This window comes from Cebus imitator, unplaced genomic scaffold, assembly GCF_001604975.1.
Source record: "Cebus imitator isolate Cc_AM_T3 unplaced genomic scaffold, Cebus_imitator-1.0 Scaffold11, whole genome shotgun sequence".
NCBI classification, from domain to species: domain Eukaryota; kingdom Metazoa; phylum Chordata; class Mammalia; order Primates; family Cebidae; genus Cebus; species Cebus imitator.
Genome location: NW_016107326.1, coordinates 5,808,779 through 5,830,219, shown reverse-complemented (window position 1 = coordinate 5,830,219; position 21,441 = coordinate 5,808,779). Strand labels below are relative to the sequence as shown.

General features: G+C 44.7%; 2 protein-coding genes across 14 annotated transcripts in view; one reads left to right on the top strand and one right to left on the bottom strand.

The window, feature by feature from the left end:
* DUSP29 (dual specificity phosphatase 29) overlaps nucleotides 1-3,592 on the top strand; it is a 38,234-nt gene extending 34,642 nt beyond the window's left edge. For both annotated transcript variants that reach the window (XM_017549781.2, XM_017549773.2), the window contains one exon: nucleotides 2,997-3,592. In XM_017549781.2, the coding sequence (XP_017405270.1) occupies nucleotides 2,997-3,238 (242 nt within the window). In that variant the 3' untranslated portion in view covers nucleotides 3,239-3,592. The remainder of the gene's footprint in view (nucleotides 1-2,996) is intronic.
* A 4,736-nt stretch (nucleotides 3,593-8,328) lies between these two features.
* Nucleotides 8,329-21,441, bottom strand: part of KAT6B (lysine acetyltransferase 6B) — a 208,660-nt gene continuing 195,547 nt past the window's right edge. For 8 of the 12 annotated variants that reach the window (XM_017549712.2, XM_037727192.1, XM_017549730.2 and 5 more), the window contains 5 exons: nucleotides 20,421-20,652; nucleotides 19,950-20,109; nucleotides 19,001-19,354; nucleotides 15,690-15,981; nucleotides 8,329-12,445 (listed from right to left, as the gene is read on the bottom strand). In XM_017549712.2, the coding sequence (XP_017405201.1) occupies nucleotides 9,918-12,445; nucleotides 15,690-15,981; nucleotides 19,001-19,354; nucleotides 19,950-20,109; nucleotides 20,421-20,652 (3,566 nt within the window). In that variant the 3' untranslated portion in view covers nucleotides 8,329-9,917. The remainder of the gene's footprint in view (nucleotides 12,446-15,689; nucleotides 15,982-19,000; nucleotides 19,355-19,949; nucleotides 20,110-20,420; nucleotides 20,653-21,441) is intronic. The other 4 variants (XM_037727197.1, XM_037727198.1, XM_017549761.2 and 1 more) reach the window with 1 other exon arrangement.

Sequence of the window (21,441 nt, the reverse complement as noted above, 5' to 3'; positions counted from 1 at the left end):
CCCTGAGTGGTCAGAGCAACCAAACAAAATGCCCGCTAACTCAGCAGCAGCAATATTATAGGCTTCATACCCAGCGGACAGCAGGTGCTCAGCCCACCTGGCACATGGAGTGGGTGGCCCAGTTGTGTCTAGACATGCACCGGAAAACCAAGGGACACTGCTTGGCATTTTAGTGCCGGACCCAAGGGAAAACCAAGGGACGCAGCTTGGCATTTTAGTGCTGGACCCAAGGGAATACCAAGGGACACTGCTTGGCATTTTAGTGATGGACACAAGGGAAAACTAAGGGACGCGCTTGGCTTTTTAATGCCAACCAGACCCACTTGTATGTTTCATATACACTTGATGTAAGAGGTGTGGATGGACAGTCTGGCCAAAAAGCAAAGCATCACTCTGCTTCCTCTTGTCTTTGTTCTTCGTTCTCCATTGACTGGTTTCAGCCAAGTGTACACCATTCCCCCCACCCGGCTTCTCACAGCCAGTCTTTTTTTCACTCTTTTTGAAAAGCATTCCTTGTGGTGCTGTGGAGCTGTATCATGGGCTGTAATCAGCCTCTGGGGCCCTCTCCCACCCCATCCCTACCCTGCCTTGACCCTTTAGAAAGAACTCCCCAGGCAACCTCAGTCACTCTTAAAATATCTCGGAGATAATCTAATCTCTGATCCTGCCCTGACAGCTGGGCAAACAGAGGCCCAGAGAAGCCAAGTGAGGTGCCCAGGGTCACAGAGCTAATCAGAGGCAGTGCCATCAGGACACCTGCTTGCCAGCAGGGATTCCTTCTGTCACTGAGGCCTCACAGAAGAGTCCTCTGCCCTTATTTTGAACACCTGGTGACTTTGCTGTATAAGAGGTCACCAAATATGGAGGGTAAGGCATGACAGCTGGTTATAGGATCTGAAAAAATGAACTTGTCAGTCTTCATCAGAAAAAGAAGTACTCACAAAATACTGCCACGGGAACCCCACTTGGGTTGCCTTAACTGCTCCCGATGCAGCATGCTCCAAGGTGAATTAGTGTGGTTTTAATTTAATGAAGTCTTCTAAGAAACTCCAGGGCAAGTGTCATGAGGTGCTAAAGATCAGACTTTAGTATCACACTCTCCTTTTGTCTGCTCTTTCTTGTTCCTAAACAGTCCATAGCTTGCTTTTGAAGCCGTCTTAAAATCTATTATGGATAAGGGAGGTATGAATAAATAAATTAAGCCTGCTTTCAAGCAGGAGGTTGATTCTCTGTTGCTTCTAATAAGCTTTAACCAGACCAGATTTTCACCGTTTTGTTTTTGTTTCTGGTTTTTGAGATGGAGTCTCGCTTTGTCACCCAGGCTGGGGTACAGTGGCACAATTTCCACTCACTGCAACCTCCACCTCCTGGGTTCAAGCTATTCTCCTGCTTCAGCCTCCTGAATAGCTGGGAGGTGCCTATCACCACGCCTGGCGAAATTTTGCATTTTTTAGTAGAGGCGGGTTTTTACCATGTTGACCAGGCTGGTCTCTACTCCTGACCTTAAGTGATCCACCCGCCTCAGCTTCCCAAAGTGCTGGGATTACAGGCGTGAACCACCACGCCTGACCTATTTTCACTGTTTTAAGGGTTTCCTGCCCTGTCTCCCTCCAGCCCCGGCAGTTCATAATACACCTTGCATCCTTTTTCCCAGGACTTCCACACACCTAGAAGCTCTTGGGAAGAAGTAGGGGCTCTACCAGAATTTCTTTGCAAGTTGCTAAGAAAGGCAGGTTCCCAGATAGTGCGTGGGAGATGGGCAGAGAGCATCTCCTGAAAGCAAGGAAGGAGGCTGCTTAGCAAGGCACACACCTGGCTAGGGGTTGGGGCATGGTGCAGGGTAACAGCCTCAGCCTATGTCTGATTTGAGTGACAGAGGCCTACCTTTGAGTCACTCCTGAAAGCATGCAATTGAGGAGCAGCAGAGAGTCTGGATTTGGGTTTCCTTTTCTTTTTCTTTTTTTTTTGAGATGAAGTCTTGCTCTGTTGCCCAGGCTGGAGTGTACGATCTCAGCTCACTGCAAACTCTGCCTTCCAGGTTCAAGCAATTCTGCTGCCTCAGCCTCCTGCGCAGCTGGGACTACAGGTGCATCCCATGATGGGCTAATTTTTGTATTTTTAGTAGAGATGGGGTTTTGCCACATTGGCCAGGCTGGTCTTAAACTCCCAACCTCAAGTGATATGCCCACCTAGGCCTCCCAAAGTGCTGGGATTACAGGTGTGAGCCACTGTACCCGGCCTCATACCCTAGTCTTGAAAACAAAATTCAGCTCTTGGAGCTCCTACCAGAGCTGAGTGTCCTCTGTCCCTTCTCTTCCCCTTTCTCTCTCGATCCCTCCACCTCCCCCTTTTCTCCCACCCCTTCCATCTCCCTTCCAACTCTCTCCCCTCCCCACTGCCACTTAATAGACGTCAGGCCCCTAAAAGGCTTAATGAACTACAGCTTTCATCTGTTTCAAGTATTGAGTCATGACAGAAAGAATTACCCTGTTTTCTGGGAGAGGAAGAAACACTTTGGTTATCAGCAGGGCTGGCCAGGGGCCCGGCACCTCCTGAACAGCCCGTGGGGATTCGAATGCCAGGACTATACATTCATCCAGCTGGACATGTGCACACCCCAGGAATGTGGTCATGCCAGGGAGACTCTGGGGCCAGCCTCCCCCAGAACCGAAACAACAACCAAGAAGGAGGTGCCTGCTTTCTGGCCATGGTGCACAGGGGAAGGGCAGCCCAGCCACGCTGTGGGAGCTCAGCAGCCATTCGTTAGCATAAACAAAGTGTGCTAAAATCAAGTTATTTATAGGGTTATTTGCCTTCTCAACAACCCTATGAAGAAGACACCAAGAGTGTCCCCGTTCTATAGAGGGGGCAGCTGTGGGGCACAGTGCTGAGTCACTTGCTGTGGGTGAGAGGGTGACAGGATGGCAGTGGGCCCTGCCCACGGCCCCCACATCTGCTCCTCAGTGTGGGCTTTCTCCTCCCCGCTCCAATTGCAGGTAAGATCCTGGTTCACTGTGTCATGGGCCGCAGCCGGTCAGCCACCCTGGTCCTGGCCTACCTGATGATCCACAAGGACATGACCCTGGTGGATGCCATCCAGCAAGTGGCCAAGAACCGCTGCGTCCTCCCCAACCGGGGCTTTCTGAAGCAGCTCCGGGAACTGGACAAGCAGCTGGTGCAGCAGAGGCGACAGGACCAGCGCCAGGACAGTGAGAAGGCCGACAGCAGGGAGCTGTAGGGCCCGCCTCACTGGGCCAGCAGAGACACTTGGGGACACAGAGGAGAGGCGGAACTCTGGCCTAGGACTCCAGGGAAGGAACAGTGAAACCGAAGCTCGATTTCTTCCAAACCATCTTGTTCAACTTCCTTATGTGTGCTGGGGATGGGGGGACCCAGAGCCACCCCCGGGGAAAGCCAAGCGCTCAGCCTCTCCGCAAAAATGGGAGGGACGGGCTCCCTGGCTCTGGGTCACAGAGGAGCACATGATGCAGTCTCCTGCATTGTTTTTGTTTTTTTGGTGAGATGGAAGAGGGAAAGGATTTTAAAATGTGTAGGCATTATGCTGTGATTAAATGTTTGGCTTTGTCTGAAAGGAAAGTCATGTTCTTATAAGAAGTAATTTAAAATAGAAATTGCTTTTCCAACCACAGAACGGTACCGGGCAAGCCATGTCACAGGAGCACCTGTGCAGCCGCGGGAAGGCTCCTTCCTGGGTGTCCTGCATTTCCGCGGCATCCCCTGCACCCGTTTGTCTTTTCAGCGGAACCCCCAGGCTCACACCACCATCTCTAGATGTGCTCCTCCAGCAGGGTGGGGAGAGGTCCTGAACCCCTGTACAGAGGCTCCTGCTTTAGGCTTCCCCCACTTTCCCAAGGAACCCAGGGCTCCTCAGACTCTTACCCAGGGCTGCCACTACCCCCCAAAAATTTGGTGAATTTGGAAAACTTTCTAATTTTGGGGAAAAAAAGGGAGGAGACCCTCTCTAGGGAGGATCTCAGGGAGGCTCTTTTCACGTGGGTTCTAATCAAAGCAACACAAGCTGGTTTTCAGTCATAGCAGAAGGTATTTGCAAATTGTTGTCTGCTGTGGAATGGAGGATGGGGCAGCCATTTAAGCTCAGGTGTGGAGTTTGCCTCCCTGAGAGCTAAGCCAGGCGCCATGACTGCGTGATTTCCACCCTGAAGAACATGGCCGCAGGCACGAAGCGGGTAGCGACAGCTTCCAGGGCCAGAAATCCCAAACCAGGCAGAACCCAAAGAGAAGTGCTGCTGTTGGAGATGCCGGCCGTCAAGGACCAGAAACGGAGCCTGCCTGAGAAAGCAGAAAGAATGTGATAAAGGCCTTCTAGGAAAATACGAAAAGGGGTCCTGTGCTTCAGTTTGTGGTTTTCAGCAGAATGAGAGGAAGTTATTGATGGGTGGAGGAGAGAGTCCAGGGGCTCAGCAGATGTGTAAACCACCTGAGTCACCCTGTGACCTTTGGGGAGACCCCCTGCTTTTGTGCCAGAGAGGAGGACTTGAAGCCTGGGCCCCTGTGGCTGGGCCTGGCTTCCTAGGACTGCCCCAAGTTGCTCTGAGAGTCACCGTGGCCCAGGAGGAGCCAAGGACCTCATGTTAACATGCACACAGGGTTTCAGGGGACGTTCCTCGGGGATGCCGTCATGGTAAGAGCACTGGTCTTCTAATACATTTTGAAACCTGAAACATTGCAAAGGGGTCACAAAGCAAAAAGGCAAAGATGACACAGAAATAGAAATGTGCAGTGAATTGGTATGTCTTGGTGCTAAGATAGAAAAGGGGGACATGTTCCCTCTGAAAATGCGACAGTCCTGACAGAGATCAGGTCTATCAGTCACAACTCATATGGCTGTGAGGGGGAGAGCAATACTAGGTGTGTGACGACTACGGATGATGGAATTGCTTAATGACTCATATTTGGGTGTGAGGGAACCATATCCTGGCTCTTGAGAAAGAGATGCAGACCAAAAGGGACCCAGGGTCATAATGGCCCCAGTGTAGGGATTTTGCTACCCCCATCTGAACGCAGTTATTGCTTAGCTCTGATCTGTTCCATGTCCAGAGAGAAGCCAGTATTTCCATTTTAATGAATATTTACATTTAGATGAATTCACGCTGGGGAAGATGGAGCATAGCTAGGTGCATTGCTGGTGTTTCCCGAGCACCCCACACCTTCCTCAGGGCAGCAGAAGCTAAGAATGGCAAAGTGGCAGTTCTGGTCTCTTCTAGATGACTCCTGGGAACCAGAGGCAGGAGAAAAGAGAAACAGAAGTTTTTGCTAAAGTGTTTCAAGTCTTCAGAAGTAAGATATTAGATATTCGTTTGGTCACCAAGTGTCTACTGAGAACCTACCACATGCCAAAAACTGGGTTGGGGCCAACAGGAAAAATAAAAATGCACGTTGTGATAAAGCACAATCTGGGAAATAGGCACGGAAGTGGAGAAAAGTGGGGAAAGGGGAGAAACCCTCTTTAGGCGGGGTGGTCCAGGAAGACCTCTCTTAGGCTCGAAGGTACAAACTTTCCAAATGTGCTGGTGCATTCAAGGCGCAGGAACTGCCCATCAGTGAGGCTGGAGCTGGGAGCTGAGAGCGGGAGTGGAAGGAGAGGGGCAGAGAGACTTGATTCTATTCCAGGTTCACAGAAGATTCACTGAAGAGTTTTAAGCTGAGGAATGGTATGATCTGTTTCAAGATTACTCTGGAAAGATCCTTTGGCTGAAGTATGGAGAACAAAGTTGTAGGGAGTTAAGAAGTGAGGCCAGACCAGTTAGGAGGCTGTTGACAGGAAAGGAGGAGGTGGCCTGGACGGACAGCTCCAGGGGATTAATATTCAAGATTATTTTTGAATTAACCCAGAAAACGGATGGGACCTGCCGAGATGGGGAGGGGAAATGAGGGCCACCTGATCTGGTTTCTTGGCAGTGCTTTAATATTGAGATGGGGGGAAACCAGAGCAGGAATGGAGGCGGGGTTGGAAATCAGTTCAATTGTTATGCAGATGTACAAAAGGTGTCCCAGGTCATTTGTCGTACCATCTAAAGCTCAGAGGAATGTTCACAACTGGGGATGTAATTCCGGGTGTCATCTGCAGAGAGGTGGAATTTGAAGTCATCATACCAGATGAGATGATGAGAGAAGGGGGGCCTGAGTGTTGCAGAACATCAATGTTTATAGCTAAGCCTGGGTGGACGGGGAAGGTCCAGGAAAGAGGATGGAGAAGGTGGAAGGAATGATGGAAACCTGGGTACAGAGAATGGAAGGTGCTGCTTCATAATGTAATAGTACTTGTACCCTGAGAGTATCTAAGACTGATTGTAGACCAAGGCTTGCTTGCAGCCACAAAGGGACCTGTATTTATATAGCACTTAACAGTTTTTACAGCATCATGTATTCATTAGCCAAGCCTTTAAATCAGAGAGGTGACAAGTTAGGGCCTTTCAGAGTATAGTGTTCTAGAAAAAAGAGCTGGGATTTGGAAAGACCTGGGTTTGTTTCAGCTCACAAATTTTAGTCGGGTGAGTTTGGGCAATTACTGTAGCGAAATCTGAGCCTCAACCTCCGGATCTGTAAATTGGAAACAAGGGCTCCATTTCCTGCACAGGGTGGGTGTGTGGGAGGAGTGTGTGAAAGCTTTGTGACAATATTGTTGAGTCATTATTTCTAAAATATAATGTTGGCAAGGAAGGCGGATGCCCTCATACCTAGTTAGGCACCACTTGAAACTATTAAAAAGTGAGGCTGGCGACTGACCACCACTTCGTACATCTTATAAAGAACAGAATACAGTTATGGTTTTAAATGATGTGGCCTGTTAATGAATCTCAATCTAATGTTGTTGGTATTTCAGTTTTGATGAATCCAAGTTTCTGTTTTCCCAAATCCTTGGCATCACATTCAGATGTGAACTGATTTCTCTAATGAGAGTGGGTAGGTGGAGGGCAGGGTGTTCTGAGGCCATCTCAGATCAGCAGTTTCCTTCCCATGCTAAGACTTTCTGTTCCATCAAGGAATGTTGGGACTGGGGCCAGCTGGGGAGCTCCCAGTCCTAGCTATGCTGCAGTCCTTAGGGAGCCTGGGGAACCAAGGTGTCCCTGGGACTGTTCTTAGATTCTGGGTTGGCAGGTCTAGGGCAACGACCAGGACTCTTCCACAAGCTCCCTTAGAGGGCTCTTAGGCAGGCAGGGTATGGGAACCCAGACATTGTACAAACCAAAAGGTGTGATTAGCAGGCCATGGCCAAAGGGAACACAGAGGGGAATCTCAGTCCCCAGAGAACCTTAACCCAAGAGGAAAGAAACTAAATATGTGTGTTTCCGGTCAGGTCCCATGGGGGGCTCTGGCAGCCTCTTGCCCGATGTATGGCCCACTGGGCTGCCCAGTCCTCAGCCACTCCTGAGTGGATGCAGCATTGGATTCATGCAGGCATAGACCACCACTTCCCACCCTGAGGGTGGCTGAGAGGTTTTCTTTCCTAATAGCACAGCACCTTCAATGGATCTCTTCCCTGTGTGCCAATGGCCCTTGCAGACGTGTCTTCCTGGAAGCCCTCCCTCAGCTATTACATATATTACCCCCATTGACTTTGCAGTTGAGGAAGGAGGGGACTAAAAGATAAGATCCTGACACTAAACCCAATGTATTTTGTCACTGTGAAAGAAAATAATGATAAGGGTGAGAGTCCAAGGCAGAACTCCATTGGGCATCCTCTGTCTGCATGAGGCCTTTTATTCTGGTATATATGCTCTATCCTGCCTTTGCAAGATTTTGGGTCTACTTTAAGGCTTATGTTTACACTCTGTACAACATCTAATTATTTTGTGTAGAACCAGCAGTGCAAAAGCCACTCTTTTCCTCCACAGGGTAGTGACTTAACAGAGGAGTTGCAAGCACCCATGGTCAGACACTTGGAGAGCTTAACAGGTCAGTTTCACACAGGTGCTAAGTCAAGCATTCATTTCTAGACTTGCTGCTCAAATAACCAAATTCAAGTGACACTCAGAACTTTCTCTGAACACCACACTTGTGAATATTCACTTTTGGCAGGGGGTCTAAACTTTAGGCTCTAAAGAAAACGAGAAAACGTACAATTAATCATTCACAACAGAGCAAAACGTTCATACTTTCAAAAAAAGAAAATGATTTTTCAAACATACAATCCCAAATTGGGTATTTTTTTTGTATTAATCTTTATAAAAAGGAAGTTTGCTACCCTGGTGTGAGGCTCAGAGGGGTGTTTATACAGACTGTGCGAGTGAGGCAGCTGGATATTTGTGCGGGATCTCTTTGCAAATGAAGATCAAAGTCCAAAAGAAAAAAACAATTTCACTTTATTTTAAAGACAATGATTGGCATACAGAAGGTATGCACTCGCATAAAATAAACTTTCATGAAAAGCATTAAAATCCATTATAAATTAATTTATTAAATAGGTATTTGGTATATGTGATGGTTTTTATTAGATATTACTCTTATTTATTGCCAACCCCTCCCCCAAAGTCAAAACAAATCAGAAAATCCCATAACTCCAATTTACACTAAATAATTTATTTTCCCAAAATGTGTATGTGTTCTGAGGCGTGACACATGATACAGTTCCATTGGTCATTCTCTATCAATCATAATATGACAGGACACAAGAGGCTAAAAATGGCTCATCATAATTTATTTTATGTTAAAATGTACAGCTTTTTTTTGTTTGTTTTTTGTTTTTTTGAAGTGACTGACTAAAAAGAGAACAGATAAATACAAGAGTGTCGCTGGATCCTATTTTATACAAGGATTACGCCTCTCCTGCTTGGCCCTTACTGTCACCCTGTACAGGTACAAAGGCTACAAAAAAGGAAGCAATATAAACAGACACAAATAACTTTTTTTGCTTTTTTACATGCGATTTGTAAGCTTAGTTTGAGCTATTCACAAGCTACTTTTCTATTTTTCCTTAAAAAATAACTCCAATATTTTATAAAGATAGAAAAATCTACAGATGGAATGAAAATGTAAAGTTAGAGGCATTTCCATAAAATAGCAACTTTACACCAAATTCACTATTTTTTTTTAAATCCTGCCAAGTATTTGGACATATATGAAATGTTTCAAAACCTGACAGATAAACACTGAGATATGCTTCATTCAATAAACAGAAGTCTGCATTTATAAAACAGAAAGCTGCCTTTTTTCCCCAAAGAAATCTGTCACCAAAATGGAAAAGGGTCTCAACTTTACACCAAACATTTAGCAATAAAACCCTTTTGACTAACCAAATGGGAATAGCTTTTATAGCTCTTTACAGTTTTATAATTAACAAAAATATAGTTTTTTTTTAAAACCCTCAAATTAGGGCACCCTAATCAAGGCAAAAAACTTAAGAAATGGCTTACTGTTAGCACAACACTTGTACAGTACTACAAAATGCACTGTCACTAACAAAGACATTAGCGGCATGCTGAAGTGTCACCTTAAACAAAATATACAAGAACTGAAATGCTAAAGGCATTTACATGGAGTGGACAGGGAAGGAAAAACAAAAGCTCTAGGTTCAATATTAAAACAGATAATTTGGGGGGGGGGCTTGATATCCACATTGTTTAACAGAAGCAGGCACAACAAGTGGCTGCCTCCAAGTTGTAGTCCCAAGAGAGGCCTTCCTTTGCAGAGAATTTCATATAAAAGTAACAGAAACGAAGGTACCAAAAAAAAAAAAAAGGAAAAAAAGAAAAACAACTTGTATAAGGCTTTCTGCTGCATACAGCTTTTTTTTTTTTTTTTTTTAAATAAATGGTGCCAACAAATGTTTTTGCATTCACACCAATTGCTGGTTTTGAAATCGTACTCTTCAAAGGTATTTGTGCAGATCAATCCAATAGTGATGCCTGGTAGGTTGTGTGGACTGCCCACGTTGTCTACCTTCTCATGTAGGAACCATTGAGAGACTGTTTTGACATGCCTGTGTTCATGTAGCCGTGATGTCCAGGGGCCGTGTACATCATGTTACCGTGGGGTGGGGTCTGCATTGGTTGCTGGGCATATGGCTGGGTGCCCATCATGCCCATCTGCATCTGCATAGGGTATTGGGGCGTTTGATTCATATAGCCATGATTGCTGTGGTAGCCACTGTTCATCATTGGCTGGGACATGCTGTACCCATTCATGGCGTTGAGAGTGTTCATGTTCATGTTCACAGAGTTGACATTGTAGGCTGGGGCTGGCATCAGGTTCACACTCATGTTCATGCCTCTTTGCATCGTTAAAGTCCGTGCAGGACCCTGCATGGCTACAGTCTGGGAGCGCCCATAGATTTGTGACTGATGGGTGGCAGCGGCTGGTGACAGAGACGCTGACTTGGTTCTCATGGAGACGTGGCCCTTGCTGGCAATCTGGGTTTGCAGTCTTTGGCTGTGAGAGATGCCAATATTTGATGCAGCCATGTTCCGCTGCAAAAGAGGTGGCGGCAGATTCATTGGAGGAGGAGTCAGGTTGGGGGGTGGGGTCATGGTAGCTTGTGCTTGGGGTCCCCCAGGGACGGAGTGTGGAGACTGAGAAAGCTGAACAAGCCCTGTGTTACTTAATGGTGTGGACAAAGAGGCACTGTTTGCATAGGAAGTCACAGCAGCGGAATGGCTGTAAGGCAATGAATGATCAATAAGTGTATTAGTTAACTGCTGCAGTTTGGCAAGGCTGAAGGTGGCTGATGGCTGTGGGTAATGCCCAGCCCCAAAATCACTCTGACCCATTCGCTCGTATAAGCCAATGTTGGTGTTGCCCGTCTCGGGAATTTCAGCCAGCTGCATGGGTGGGGTGAAGTTAGCAGCCATGCTGCACTGAGCCAGCTGCTGGCTGCTGCTCGGAGGCCTTTCCACCACACAGCCTTGAGGAGACTTAACGCTGCAGGTCGGTGGAGAGCTGATGCTGGTTTGCTGCAGCATGCTGCAGCTCCCGCTGATGTTGGACATCTGCTGGGTGACGGCGCAGCTGCTCTGTGTCAGACTGCTGGAGGTGAGGTTGCTATAGGAGCAGCTGTTCTGTGAAGATCCGTTTCCACAGATGCTGCCTCCCATAGTAGAATCGTAGCTGCTGGGGTTTTCGTAGTTCTCAGTTGTGCTCTCAATACTGCCCAAGTCACTAAATCCACTATCTACGACTTGTTGTGAGTGATCTGAAACTGATGGGACATCCATCATGGGACTGGTTTCCATGTTCTGCAGAGATGGCACTGAGATGGCACTTTGATCTGGGCTGATTTGGGCATAGCTGTTTTCCAGGGCAGGGACACTTGGGCTGTTGACAGAACGTACGGACTGGCCAGGATGGGAGTGGACGGATGAAACCGGGCTACTGTGGTCTGACTGTTGGCAGTCATCCAGAGTGGCAGCAATCTGTGGACTTTGGTCTGCACGGGTGTAGTTCTGTAGGCTTCTGCAGGCTTCTTGAGTCTCGGCACAATCCTGAAAGGTGTCATCCTGTTCACTGCTCTCCTGGGTCAAAGACTGAACTGCCTGGACGGTCTCAGAGTCGATTTCCACAGTTGCTGTGTTTCCCTCTTTGAACTCTGAATCGACTTCTTTGCTGTTCTTTTGGTCTTGCTTCTGTGCCTGTTCTTCTGGAGGTGGCTCCTCGTCAGATTCGGGTGCAGCTTCAGGATCCCCAGCAAGCTCCTTGGGCTCACTGTTACAAGAAGCTGTCAGGTCGACGCCACAGTCCATTAAGACCTCTGGGTTCGAGTGACTAGGCTGTACATTAAGGTCTAAAAAAGCCTCCTGGTTTCCCAGTACTTCTTTGAAGGTTTCTCTGGGCAGCTCTTCCTTCTCCACTTCGGCAGACTCCATGTGGCTGTCATCCTCATCATCCGCATCATGGTCCTCGTTGTGAGATGGCTCTTCGTCCTCTTCCTCTTCCTCTTCGTGATCATCCAAACGCACAGGGTCTTCTTTCTCCGTGGAGATTTCTGGTTCCTCTTTTTCTTCACTTTTATCACCATCTGGATCTTTTTCTATATTTCCTTCTTCCTCTTCCTCTTCTTCCTCTTCCTCCTCCTCCTCCTCTTCCTCAGGTTTGATGAGATCTTCTGGTTTTTCACCTGGTGATGTATTTGGACTTACAGGTGCACATGCTTCTTCCCTTCTGTTTTCCTCTGGAGGCAGCAGGGCTTCCCCAGTTTCCTTGACTTCCTCCTCGATCCTGATGGGAGTGGGGCTAGTTTTTCCTTCTGAAGTCTCCTTTGGCTCTTCCACTGTCACCTGGTCGTCAGGTTCCATGGGTGTTTCTGGCGGGGTGTACAAATTCAGTTTAAATCCGGTCTTCCTCTCTTTGTTTTGCCTCCACTTAGATAGACCACGCTTCGTTCCTTTTGGCCACACTTGTTTGCACTTTAGAGGTTCGGGATTGTCTTTACTGCCTTCTTTCAAGTTACTTGAATCATCATTCATATTGTCTTAGTGAAGAGACAAAAAGGGGAAGGAAGAAAAAGTCTTAGAAAGCATAACCATGGACAATTTGAATTCATTCCTCTAAATTAATTAGCAAACACTGCTTTCAATTTGGCATGTTAAGAGTTGATGGTAAAGACATCATTAAGGCTAATATATAAAAATATTGTGGTATAAACGAAGTAAATAACCTAGGCCTGGGAAAATAACATGTTGGGAACACATGGATATAGGCAATGCTAATGCATTAAACTCAAAGTTTAATGAACAAGACATTCTCTGATACAAAAGCCTACAGTTCCACAGTGTAAAAAAATCCATTTGAACATTTACCAATTAGGAAATACAGGGGAAAGGAATGAATTCTAGCTTATATACAAATCACTACTGTCCTGGAAAAATGACTAGAAGCCCTAACTCTCATATCTACAAAGAGAAAGTAAACCTCTGTTTGTAGACATTTACAGGATGTAGGTGATCCTGGATGACATGATTTATTTACTTTGATTTGAATGTTCTCTCTGGCATAAAAATAAACTGTGTACCTCTGAAACAAATCAGTAAATAACTAAATACCCAAAACAAATGCATTTGTAATCATCATTTTTGCATGACAAAAACTACAATGTAATTACTAGCAAATCCCTGAACATTTAAAATACAGGGATTCTTTTTAACACTAATTCTGTACACACTGAATTTTGGATCAGTATGTTGCTGATGTTAGGATTGACTATTAAAGACAATTAGAAACAAACCATAATTGTGAAGTTGATTTCAGTTCAGGTGACCTTATTTTTAACAGAACCTATAGGTACATGTGAATATAAATATGTACATATATTTACATAAGCAGATGAATAACTATGTAGATATTAATAAATATATGTATAAAGCACCCAAGTATTCTTATGATCTTTACATTACACTAATCTTCTAGAATCAGTGGTCAATTTAAAGGAAAAGCTTTACATGAGACAATATTCTTATTGGAAACTCTATTTTAGAGAATAAAAATAAGATCTCACAATCATCATAAAACAGATATCCCTTCTGCCAGAAGAGAGTGAGTTTTAGTCCAACTGGGGGATAGCAGAGGAAGTGCTGGTTCATTTAGGTAATAAAAGGATTAGAGATAAACTTACCTGCAAGTATTACATTCAAACTGACCAGCTGAAAAGAACACATATATGATGTAGAATGATTCCTTGAGAAGTGCCAAGTACCATGCCGAGTTAAGAGTCATCTCAGGACATTTCTATTCACAATGGCAGGTGATAGCCATGCCAGTGCCCCTGGATTCCACATGCTTTTTATTTTTGAGACAGACAGAGTCTTGCTCTGTCACCCAGGCTGGAGTGCAGTGGTGTGATCTTGGTTCACTGCAACCACTGTCTCCTGAGTTCAAGCGATTCTCCTGCCTCAGCCTCCCAAGCATCTGGGTCTACAGGCATGCACCACCACGCCCGGCTACTTTTTTTGTATTTTTAATAGAGATGGGGTTTCACCATGTTGGCCAGGTTAGTCTTGAACTTGTGACCTCAGGTGACCCACCTGCCTCGGCCTCCCAAAGTGCTGCGATTACAGGCACGAGCCACTATGCCCAGCTGGATTCTGCATTCTTATTCTGCATGCTACTAGGCCTATCAACTTTTGTTGGAACACCTCCCAATCAGAAGATGAGTTTTCTGACAATTATTTTTAAGAAAGAAGGACATCCTGAGAGGAATCAGGTATAATATGGCCGCTTGGAATTTTTAAAGGTAAATGGAACTTAGAGGAGAATGAAGGCAGGGATCATTCATTTACAGGGTCCCGAGAAGACAGCCAAGAAGGGGAAATAAGGCTTAATTCTCACATATAAAATGATCTCTCACTGTATTGTGGTGGTGTTTATATGTTCATTTGTTTAAAAATAATCCAAATAATAAGGCTTGGTTTCTCTCTACCCAGGGTAAGAAGTCATTTCTTCAGCAAATACTTTATGCAGGAATAGCATTTCTGTGAGCTAAGAAAGTCAAGAATATGCTTACATATATTCTTAAAATTGTGGCTTTTCAAAAGCCAGAGTGATCCTGTGGTTCCCAGGGAAATGAGATGGACTGTTCCCCAGAGTAGAATACATTCTGAATAGTCATGTCACCCAGGGAATAGAGACAGTGTAGCATAAACCCTCATGATTCAGCTAAGGAACACAAGTTCTCAACCTGATACGCAAGGATGGGTGCTTTTAAATACAGCAGGAAAGATGATTCACTGGTGTTCAGTATTTTTTTAGAGGATGGGGTAAAGGTATCCCTGTCAACTTAAAAGGAAGGTCAGTTTCCTGATTTCTATGTTATCTGGTATTATCAAATATTATCAAAGCTAATATTGATGGTCTGGGTAAGTTTAGATGATTTTTTTTTTTTTTTTTTTTTGAGTAACTTTCTTCTTCTTTACCCTTTATTCTTTTTTCTTTCTTTTTTTCTTTTGTTTGTTTGTTTGAGAAAGGGTCTCGTTCTGTCACCCAGGCTGGAGTGCAGTGGCACGATCACGGTTCAACCTGAGCTCAGGTGATCCTCTCACCTCAGCCTCCCAAGTAGCTGGGACTATAGGTGCACCCCACCACACCTAATTTCTGTATTTTTTTTGTAGAGATGGGGATTTTTCACGTTGCCCAGGCTGGTCTCAAACTCCTGGGCTCAGGTGATCCACCTGCCTCAGCCTCCCAAAGTGCTGGGATTACAGGGGTAAGCCATCATGCCCAGCTTAGTTTAGGTGAATTTTTATAGGAGTATATACTAAGACACTACTGATTATAAGATGTACCATTGATTTACTAATATTTGTTTTCCAGGAAAAAAAAGAAACGATTCCATTCAATGCTCACATTGACAATATATACCTTGATTTCAGAAGTACTAAATGTGAAAAAAAAGTACATATTACACTCAAAGAAATATAATGATATAATGTGTTTCTTACTGACAGACTTCAAAGTTTTGGAGGATAAGCCAGTTTCTGGCAAGTAATATGAACCCACCTAGAAGCATATTCTGGCCTTGGAAGTTGTCTAACATAAATTCCAATTCCAGGAATAAGGGACAGAAGCTTATGAGGATGGGAAAGGGCGGATGGGCATTTGCTCCGGGTACATCAGTACCACTTCCCAGGTGCCTCTGGGCATCATGCCAGAGGCCTGCTCTTTGGCAGCCAGTCAGATACAGACATTCTCAAGGGTAAAGTTTTCATCATTCCTCTACTTACTTCTACAAGGGTCAGCATTCTTAAAGCAATGATTGTCTTTTCCTTCGTCTTCCTCTGCTTGTCTTTTCTTCCCAGGCTGATGTTGGAATGCTTTTCTCAGGACTGGCTTCCTGCCATCTTCCTCCACTTCAATCTCACAGGTAGGCTCCAGCTGTGGCATTGGCCTCTCTTCATCTGAGTTGTCGAAGGGCTCATTCAGTACTTCTGTCGTCTCGGAAATGGTCTCTGTTGTTACACTGCTGTTGATCCTCCTGCGTTTACGACCCCTTTTCTTCTTTAGTACAAAAGGCCTCTGAAATTAATTCCAAACATAGCACATAAGAGCTCATGAGAAATTAAATGGTTGAGTCGATACGCAGCAAACATGTACTGAACGCGTGTCTGTGAATCTTACACATAGAGACTTCTGTAATGCCTTTGTACTTAACCTTCCATTTGATGTTTAACATCCCTCTCGGGCGCCAACTACACAGGCAAGTGTTTTCCAAATAAAACAGTTGTTTACTCAAGCAGATGCTTTGAGAGGGAACATCCTAGCAGCTTGACTAGAGATGTTAAAAGCTAAGCTTTGCTTTTCTAGCATATATTTTCCAAATGATACTTGCTGGCCTCAGTACTCCTCACATCACAGACATTAAAGGTCATTACAGACTCTAATGTTTCTATAAATGGTGCCGTAATTAACTAGCCACTGGGTTAACTCATTTTATACCTGATAACTCTTGAAGGAGCACCCATTATATGCACAGCACTGGGAAATACTATATAAGACCAACCTACTTGTTTCATTCCATAGGACTTCCGGAACTATGAAAGAGAAGGAAAGGTCCTTGAAGAAAAGATTACTGTTTAAAATGTTAACAGAGTCAAGTATTGGTGTGTGCTGAGATGTAAGTAACTGATAACTTGGCAAAATATTTTAATGGAGGGCATCTAAAAATGCTAAAGACATGCAAGATGTCTTACTATATGATATAAAAATATTTTGTCTTTTTTCCTTTCTGTAGAGACAGGGTTTCACCATGTTGCCTAGGCTGGTCTAACCCTGAGCTCAAGTGGTCCACCTGCCTCGGCCTCCCAAAGTGCTGGCATTATAGGCATGAGCGACTGTGCCTGGCCTAAAAATATTTTTTCTATTTACACTAAAGATTGGCACAAAAAATGACTCTCCATAGTTGTAATTATAAAATATTTTCCCCCCAGAAAAAAAGTTTTTAATGACACAAAATTCAAATAAAGTAATAGCAGGTGGATTTACTAAGAGGTAATTGTTACCTCCCAAATTATTGAAAATACACTGCAAAGAAGGGTTCAGTATGCTTGGTTAGAAGCTAACCTCCAGGTAAACTGTATTCAAGAATTATTATTATTTTAAAAATATTTATTTTTTATAGAGACAGTATCTTGCTTTGTTGCCCAGGTGGGTCTTGAACTCCTAAGCTCAAGTGATTCTCCTGCCTCAACTTCCCAAAGTGTGGGGATTATAGGCATGAGTCATACTGTGTCTGGCCTCCAAGAATGATTGTGTCTTACTTTTGTAATGCCCTGAATGCTCACTGAAGCACACACATAGCTGGTTAATCATATTTTATAATTTAACATTTATGGTTATTAATCCCCCCAGTCTGCCTGCCCTCTTTAATCCACAAGAATTTTCCCTAATATGAGTGAAGCCAAGGTGGAGAACTGGTTTTCTTCAGGTTGAGTTCAGATCATGCCTTGGATGAATCCGGTGTTTTTTTTTTTTTTTTTGACAGAATCTCACTCTGTCACCAGGCACCAGGCTGGAGCGCTGTGGCACAACCTCAGTTCACTGCAACCTCCGCCTCCAGGTTCAAGCAATTCTCCTGCCTCAGCCTCCCGAGTAGCTGAAACTACAGGTGCATGCCACCACACCCAGCTAACTTTTGTATTTTTAGTAGAGATGGGGTTTCACCATGTTGGCCAGAATGGTCTTGATCTCTTGACCTTGTGATCCGCCCACCTCGGCCTCCCAAAGTGCTGGGATTACAGGCCTGAGCCACCGTGCCCGGCCTGAATCTGGTATTTGATGGTTTTAGAACACGTTTCTTTTTGAGATGAAGTTTTGCTCTTGTTGCCCAGGCTGGAGTGCAATGGCATGATCTTGGTTCACTGCAACCTCTGCCTCCTGGGTTCAAGCAATTCACCTGAGTAACTGGGATTACAGGCATGTACCACCACGCCTGGCTGATTTTGTATTTTTAGTACAGACTGGGTTTCTCCATGTTGGTCAGGCTGGTCTCAAACTCCCAACCTCAGGTGATCTGCCCACCTCGGCTTCCCAAAGTGCTGGGATTACAGGTGTGAGCCACCGAGCACCACCTAGAACAAGTTTCTTTTGTTACATATACAACACACGAATGTACACTCCTCCTAAGAAATGGGAACATTATTCATAAGCCTGAAGACTACTTTGTAGGATGCTCCTTTCTCCCATCTCCCCACAGATACCCCTCCAGAAGACTGCCAGGCTTAGATGAGCGCAGAGCTGGAAGTTAGAACAGCAAGTTCCCCAACAGATGCCACATTGGATGGCCTTGGGCAGAGCCTTAGCTTGTATTGTGATATCTCTATCAGTCTTGCTGTACTAACAATATTTGGCCCCCCTCTATGTCCCAGATAGATACCGAAGACAAACATATCAGATCTGGATAAGCAGGTACCTAAAAACAAGGTCAATTCTTTACTTTCTGTACCACTGGAGATGATATGGTCTATAGAGAGACACCACTGGGCTACTGCGATCTGAGGAAATTCAGTAAAATGCAGTTGACTACAAATGCAAAGTATCACCATTAAAATTAAGGGCCTAAAATACTTTCTAACAATTCTGTGCCAAGAACAGGAGAAAGAAACAGCACGAGGAGCACTGGGCTTGGAGTCTTGAGCACGCATTTGGTTCTGCTTCCATCTCTAATGAGTCATATGACCTTAGAGAAGTCTCCTGACCTCTAGGTCTTAGAGGGTGGTTTAAGTGCTCTCTGGGGCCCCTTTCTGTTCCTATAACCTCACTTACTCTACTCCTGCAGACCAGCAGGTGGCAGTGACTACTAGACTAGGAGGTTGGCCTGACCCTGGTTTCCTGTCACAGAGCTAACAAACTTCAAAAAGTAAACATAATCATGACTGTGAGATAAACGATTATGATATATGATCAGCAGGACTGGGTACACATAAACTAGACTAAAGAACAGAGAGTGAAACAAATACTAATGGACAGAATGCCTGTAATGACAAATAAGATTTGATCGAAGGAGACTCGCAGACAGAAAATCTAAACAGACACCTACCTTTCTCTTTATGGCAACTGACTGTGGTTTTGTCAATCTTGGGGGAGAGCTTTGAATATTTTCTTCTTCTTCATCCTCCTCCTCTTCATCCTCTTCCTCCTCTTCTTCCTCCTCCTCCTCTTCCTCCTCCTCTTCCTCCTCCTCCTCCTCCTCCTCTTCCTCTTCTTCACTGCTCTCTTTAGACAGCTCCAGCAGCTGCCCTCGCTCCCCTGTGACTGGCCGGCTCTCCGGGGAATGCAAATATTTATTTTTCGATTGTACTTTTGCAGGTGATTGCCTACTGTTAGCTCTAGATGACAGGATTTCTTGTTCCTCCTTCTCCCAGCAGCTAGCTTGTTCCATTAGCCGCTCAGCCTAAGTGGGGAGGGTAAAAATGGTGGCCAGTGAGAGGGCAGTTACACAGCCAGAGCCTCTGAGGATCAATGGCAAAGTGTCTCTAAGTCAATTCTGAAGAGGACAGCCAGCCGGCCAAGCACATTTCAGCTGCATCATCTCAGGAACGTTTTGCATCAGTTAGGATAACAAATCAAAGAAGATTGGGTTTCATGGGATATTTAGCAGTATTAATGATGCAGCGAATTGATTTGAGTCCTTTATCACTACATTACATGCTTACTGGCATGGAGCACTTGAAGCAAGTTCATACACACAAAGAATCGATTGACACTGCAGCCTTGGAGCTGAGCACTGAATTTGATCTGATTACATGCTCTCAGTAGTGAAAAATGCTGCTTTGTAATCAATGATAAATGTTTCATTTTTCATACTCAATTCAATAAAATTATTATGTCTTACCATGCAACCTCAGTTAGGATAAATTAGTGCCATATCATTTCACATGCTATCTCTACATAACCAAGCTTTTGACAACGATCTTAATGACTTTCTTAGCTTAAGAATGCCACAAGATTGAAGTTACACAACTTAGGATGATAAAGACGATCATTACCTCTTTCTCAGCTTCTCGCTCTTCTTCAGACACTGCAGCATTAGAAATTAAAATTGGGGTCCACCTCAGACTGTCTGGATCAAGTTCATTGGCTCTGGAACAGGTTTTCAGCTTTTCCATGTGGCTCAATATCAACTTTTCCCGTCTAATGATGACAAATCTGTAATGTGATAAAGCAGAGCAAAGTGTAATCACAAGCTGAAATTTCACTTCACCTTCACATACAGACGAATGCCAGCACTAATGTTATCTGGGTTAGGAAAAATCAGAAAGCACCTCAATGAGAGGGTAAAGAACACTGAAATCCAACAAGCAAAAGTGTCATTTCATGTGTTACTTTTAGGAGAAAAGGTTTGATAATACTGTTAGGGAACCTCGATCTTTAACTGGAATGAATGTACCTAATCTCCAGGGACCCTTTCTGGTGTGGGATGCCTGAGTCACGGGGGTGCCCAGGGTCCCAGGACTCACCTGCCATCTCTCTTGTCGATCATGTGGAGGTGCTGCAGAGTGGTGGCGATGTCATGTGGGCACATGCCTGTTGCTCTGCTAATTGCCTTGATGCTGATGTGCCTCTCATGGTGGTGGTAGAGATATTCTAAGATGACGCTCTTCCAATATGCCAGGTAGGAGAGCCGGCCCAGATCGGAGAGTGGCTTTTCAGGAGACCCTGCTTGGCCTTCTCTTCTAGAAAGCAAATAGCCTAGGGCAGAAAAAATAAAGGGGCATTCCTCACTGTTGCATTCCCAGAGCCCAGAATAGGAGCCACCAGAAATAATATGAGCAGTGAAAAGGTAAAAACATCACACCAGAGAAGTGCATTCGCTTTAGGAATGTAGCCTCTTCCCAGTTACAGTGATTTGATCTCCGTGAGTTTATGCTCCTGAATCTTTGACAGTGGCACTCTAAGTCAATTCCCGCAGCTAGCAGCAGCATTCCAAACATATATTGTGGCATATTTAACAAAGACTAAAAGCTATGGTCGAAGACATTACTTCTGCTAAGTCTCAACATCTAAGTCTCCCACAGCTTTAGATTCTTTCAAAAACGAAATGTCAGGCACTTACTCAGAAATCCTGTCGAGGGACCACCCCAAACATTAATGGGCAAGTTGTTTTCCACAGGAAGGACCTAATGACCCTTTTTGACAGCTGGGTCTTAATAAAAAGAGAAGGACCTCTGTTGACTCAGAGTCTATACTGCTTGTTACATTTAACTAGTAGGTTGATTTGAAGCTTTGTTTTAGGACTAATAAGTCAACTGCTGCAACTCACATCAGCTCCACTAGCTCTATTTTCACCTCTTTCATAGAAATTCATTTACAATCCATTCCCAGAACATTGCTCCTACAAATTAAAACAAAACAAACTCCTTAAAACAGCTTATTGCACGTATGCTCAGAAAATCCCTTAGCATCCTAAGCTTTTGAACGCATTTTACAGCATTACTGTGAAGGTTCCTTGGCAGAGGAACTTTAAAAATGAAAAAAAAA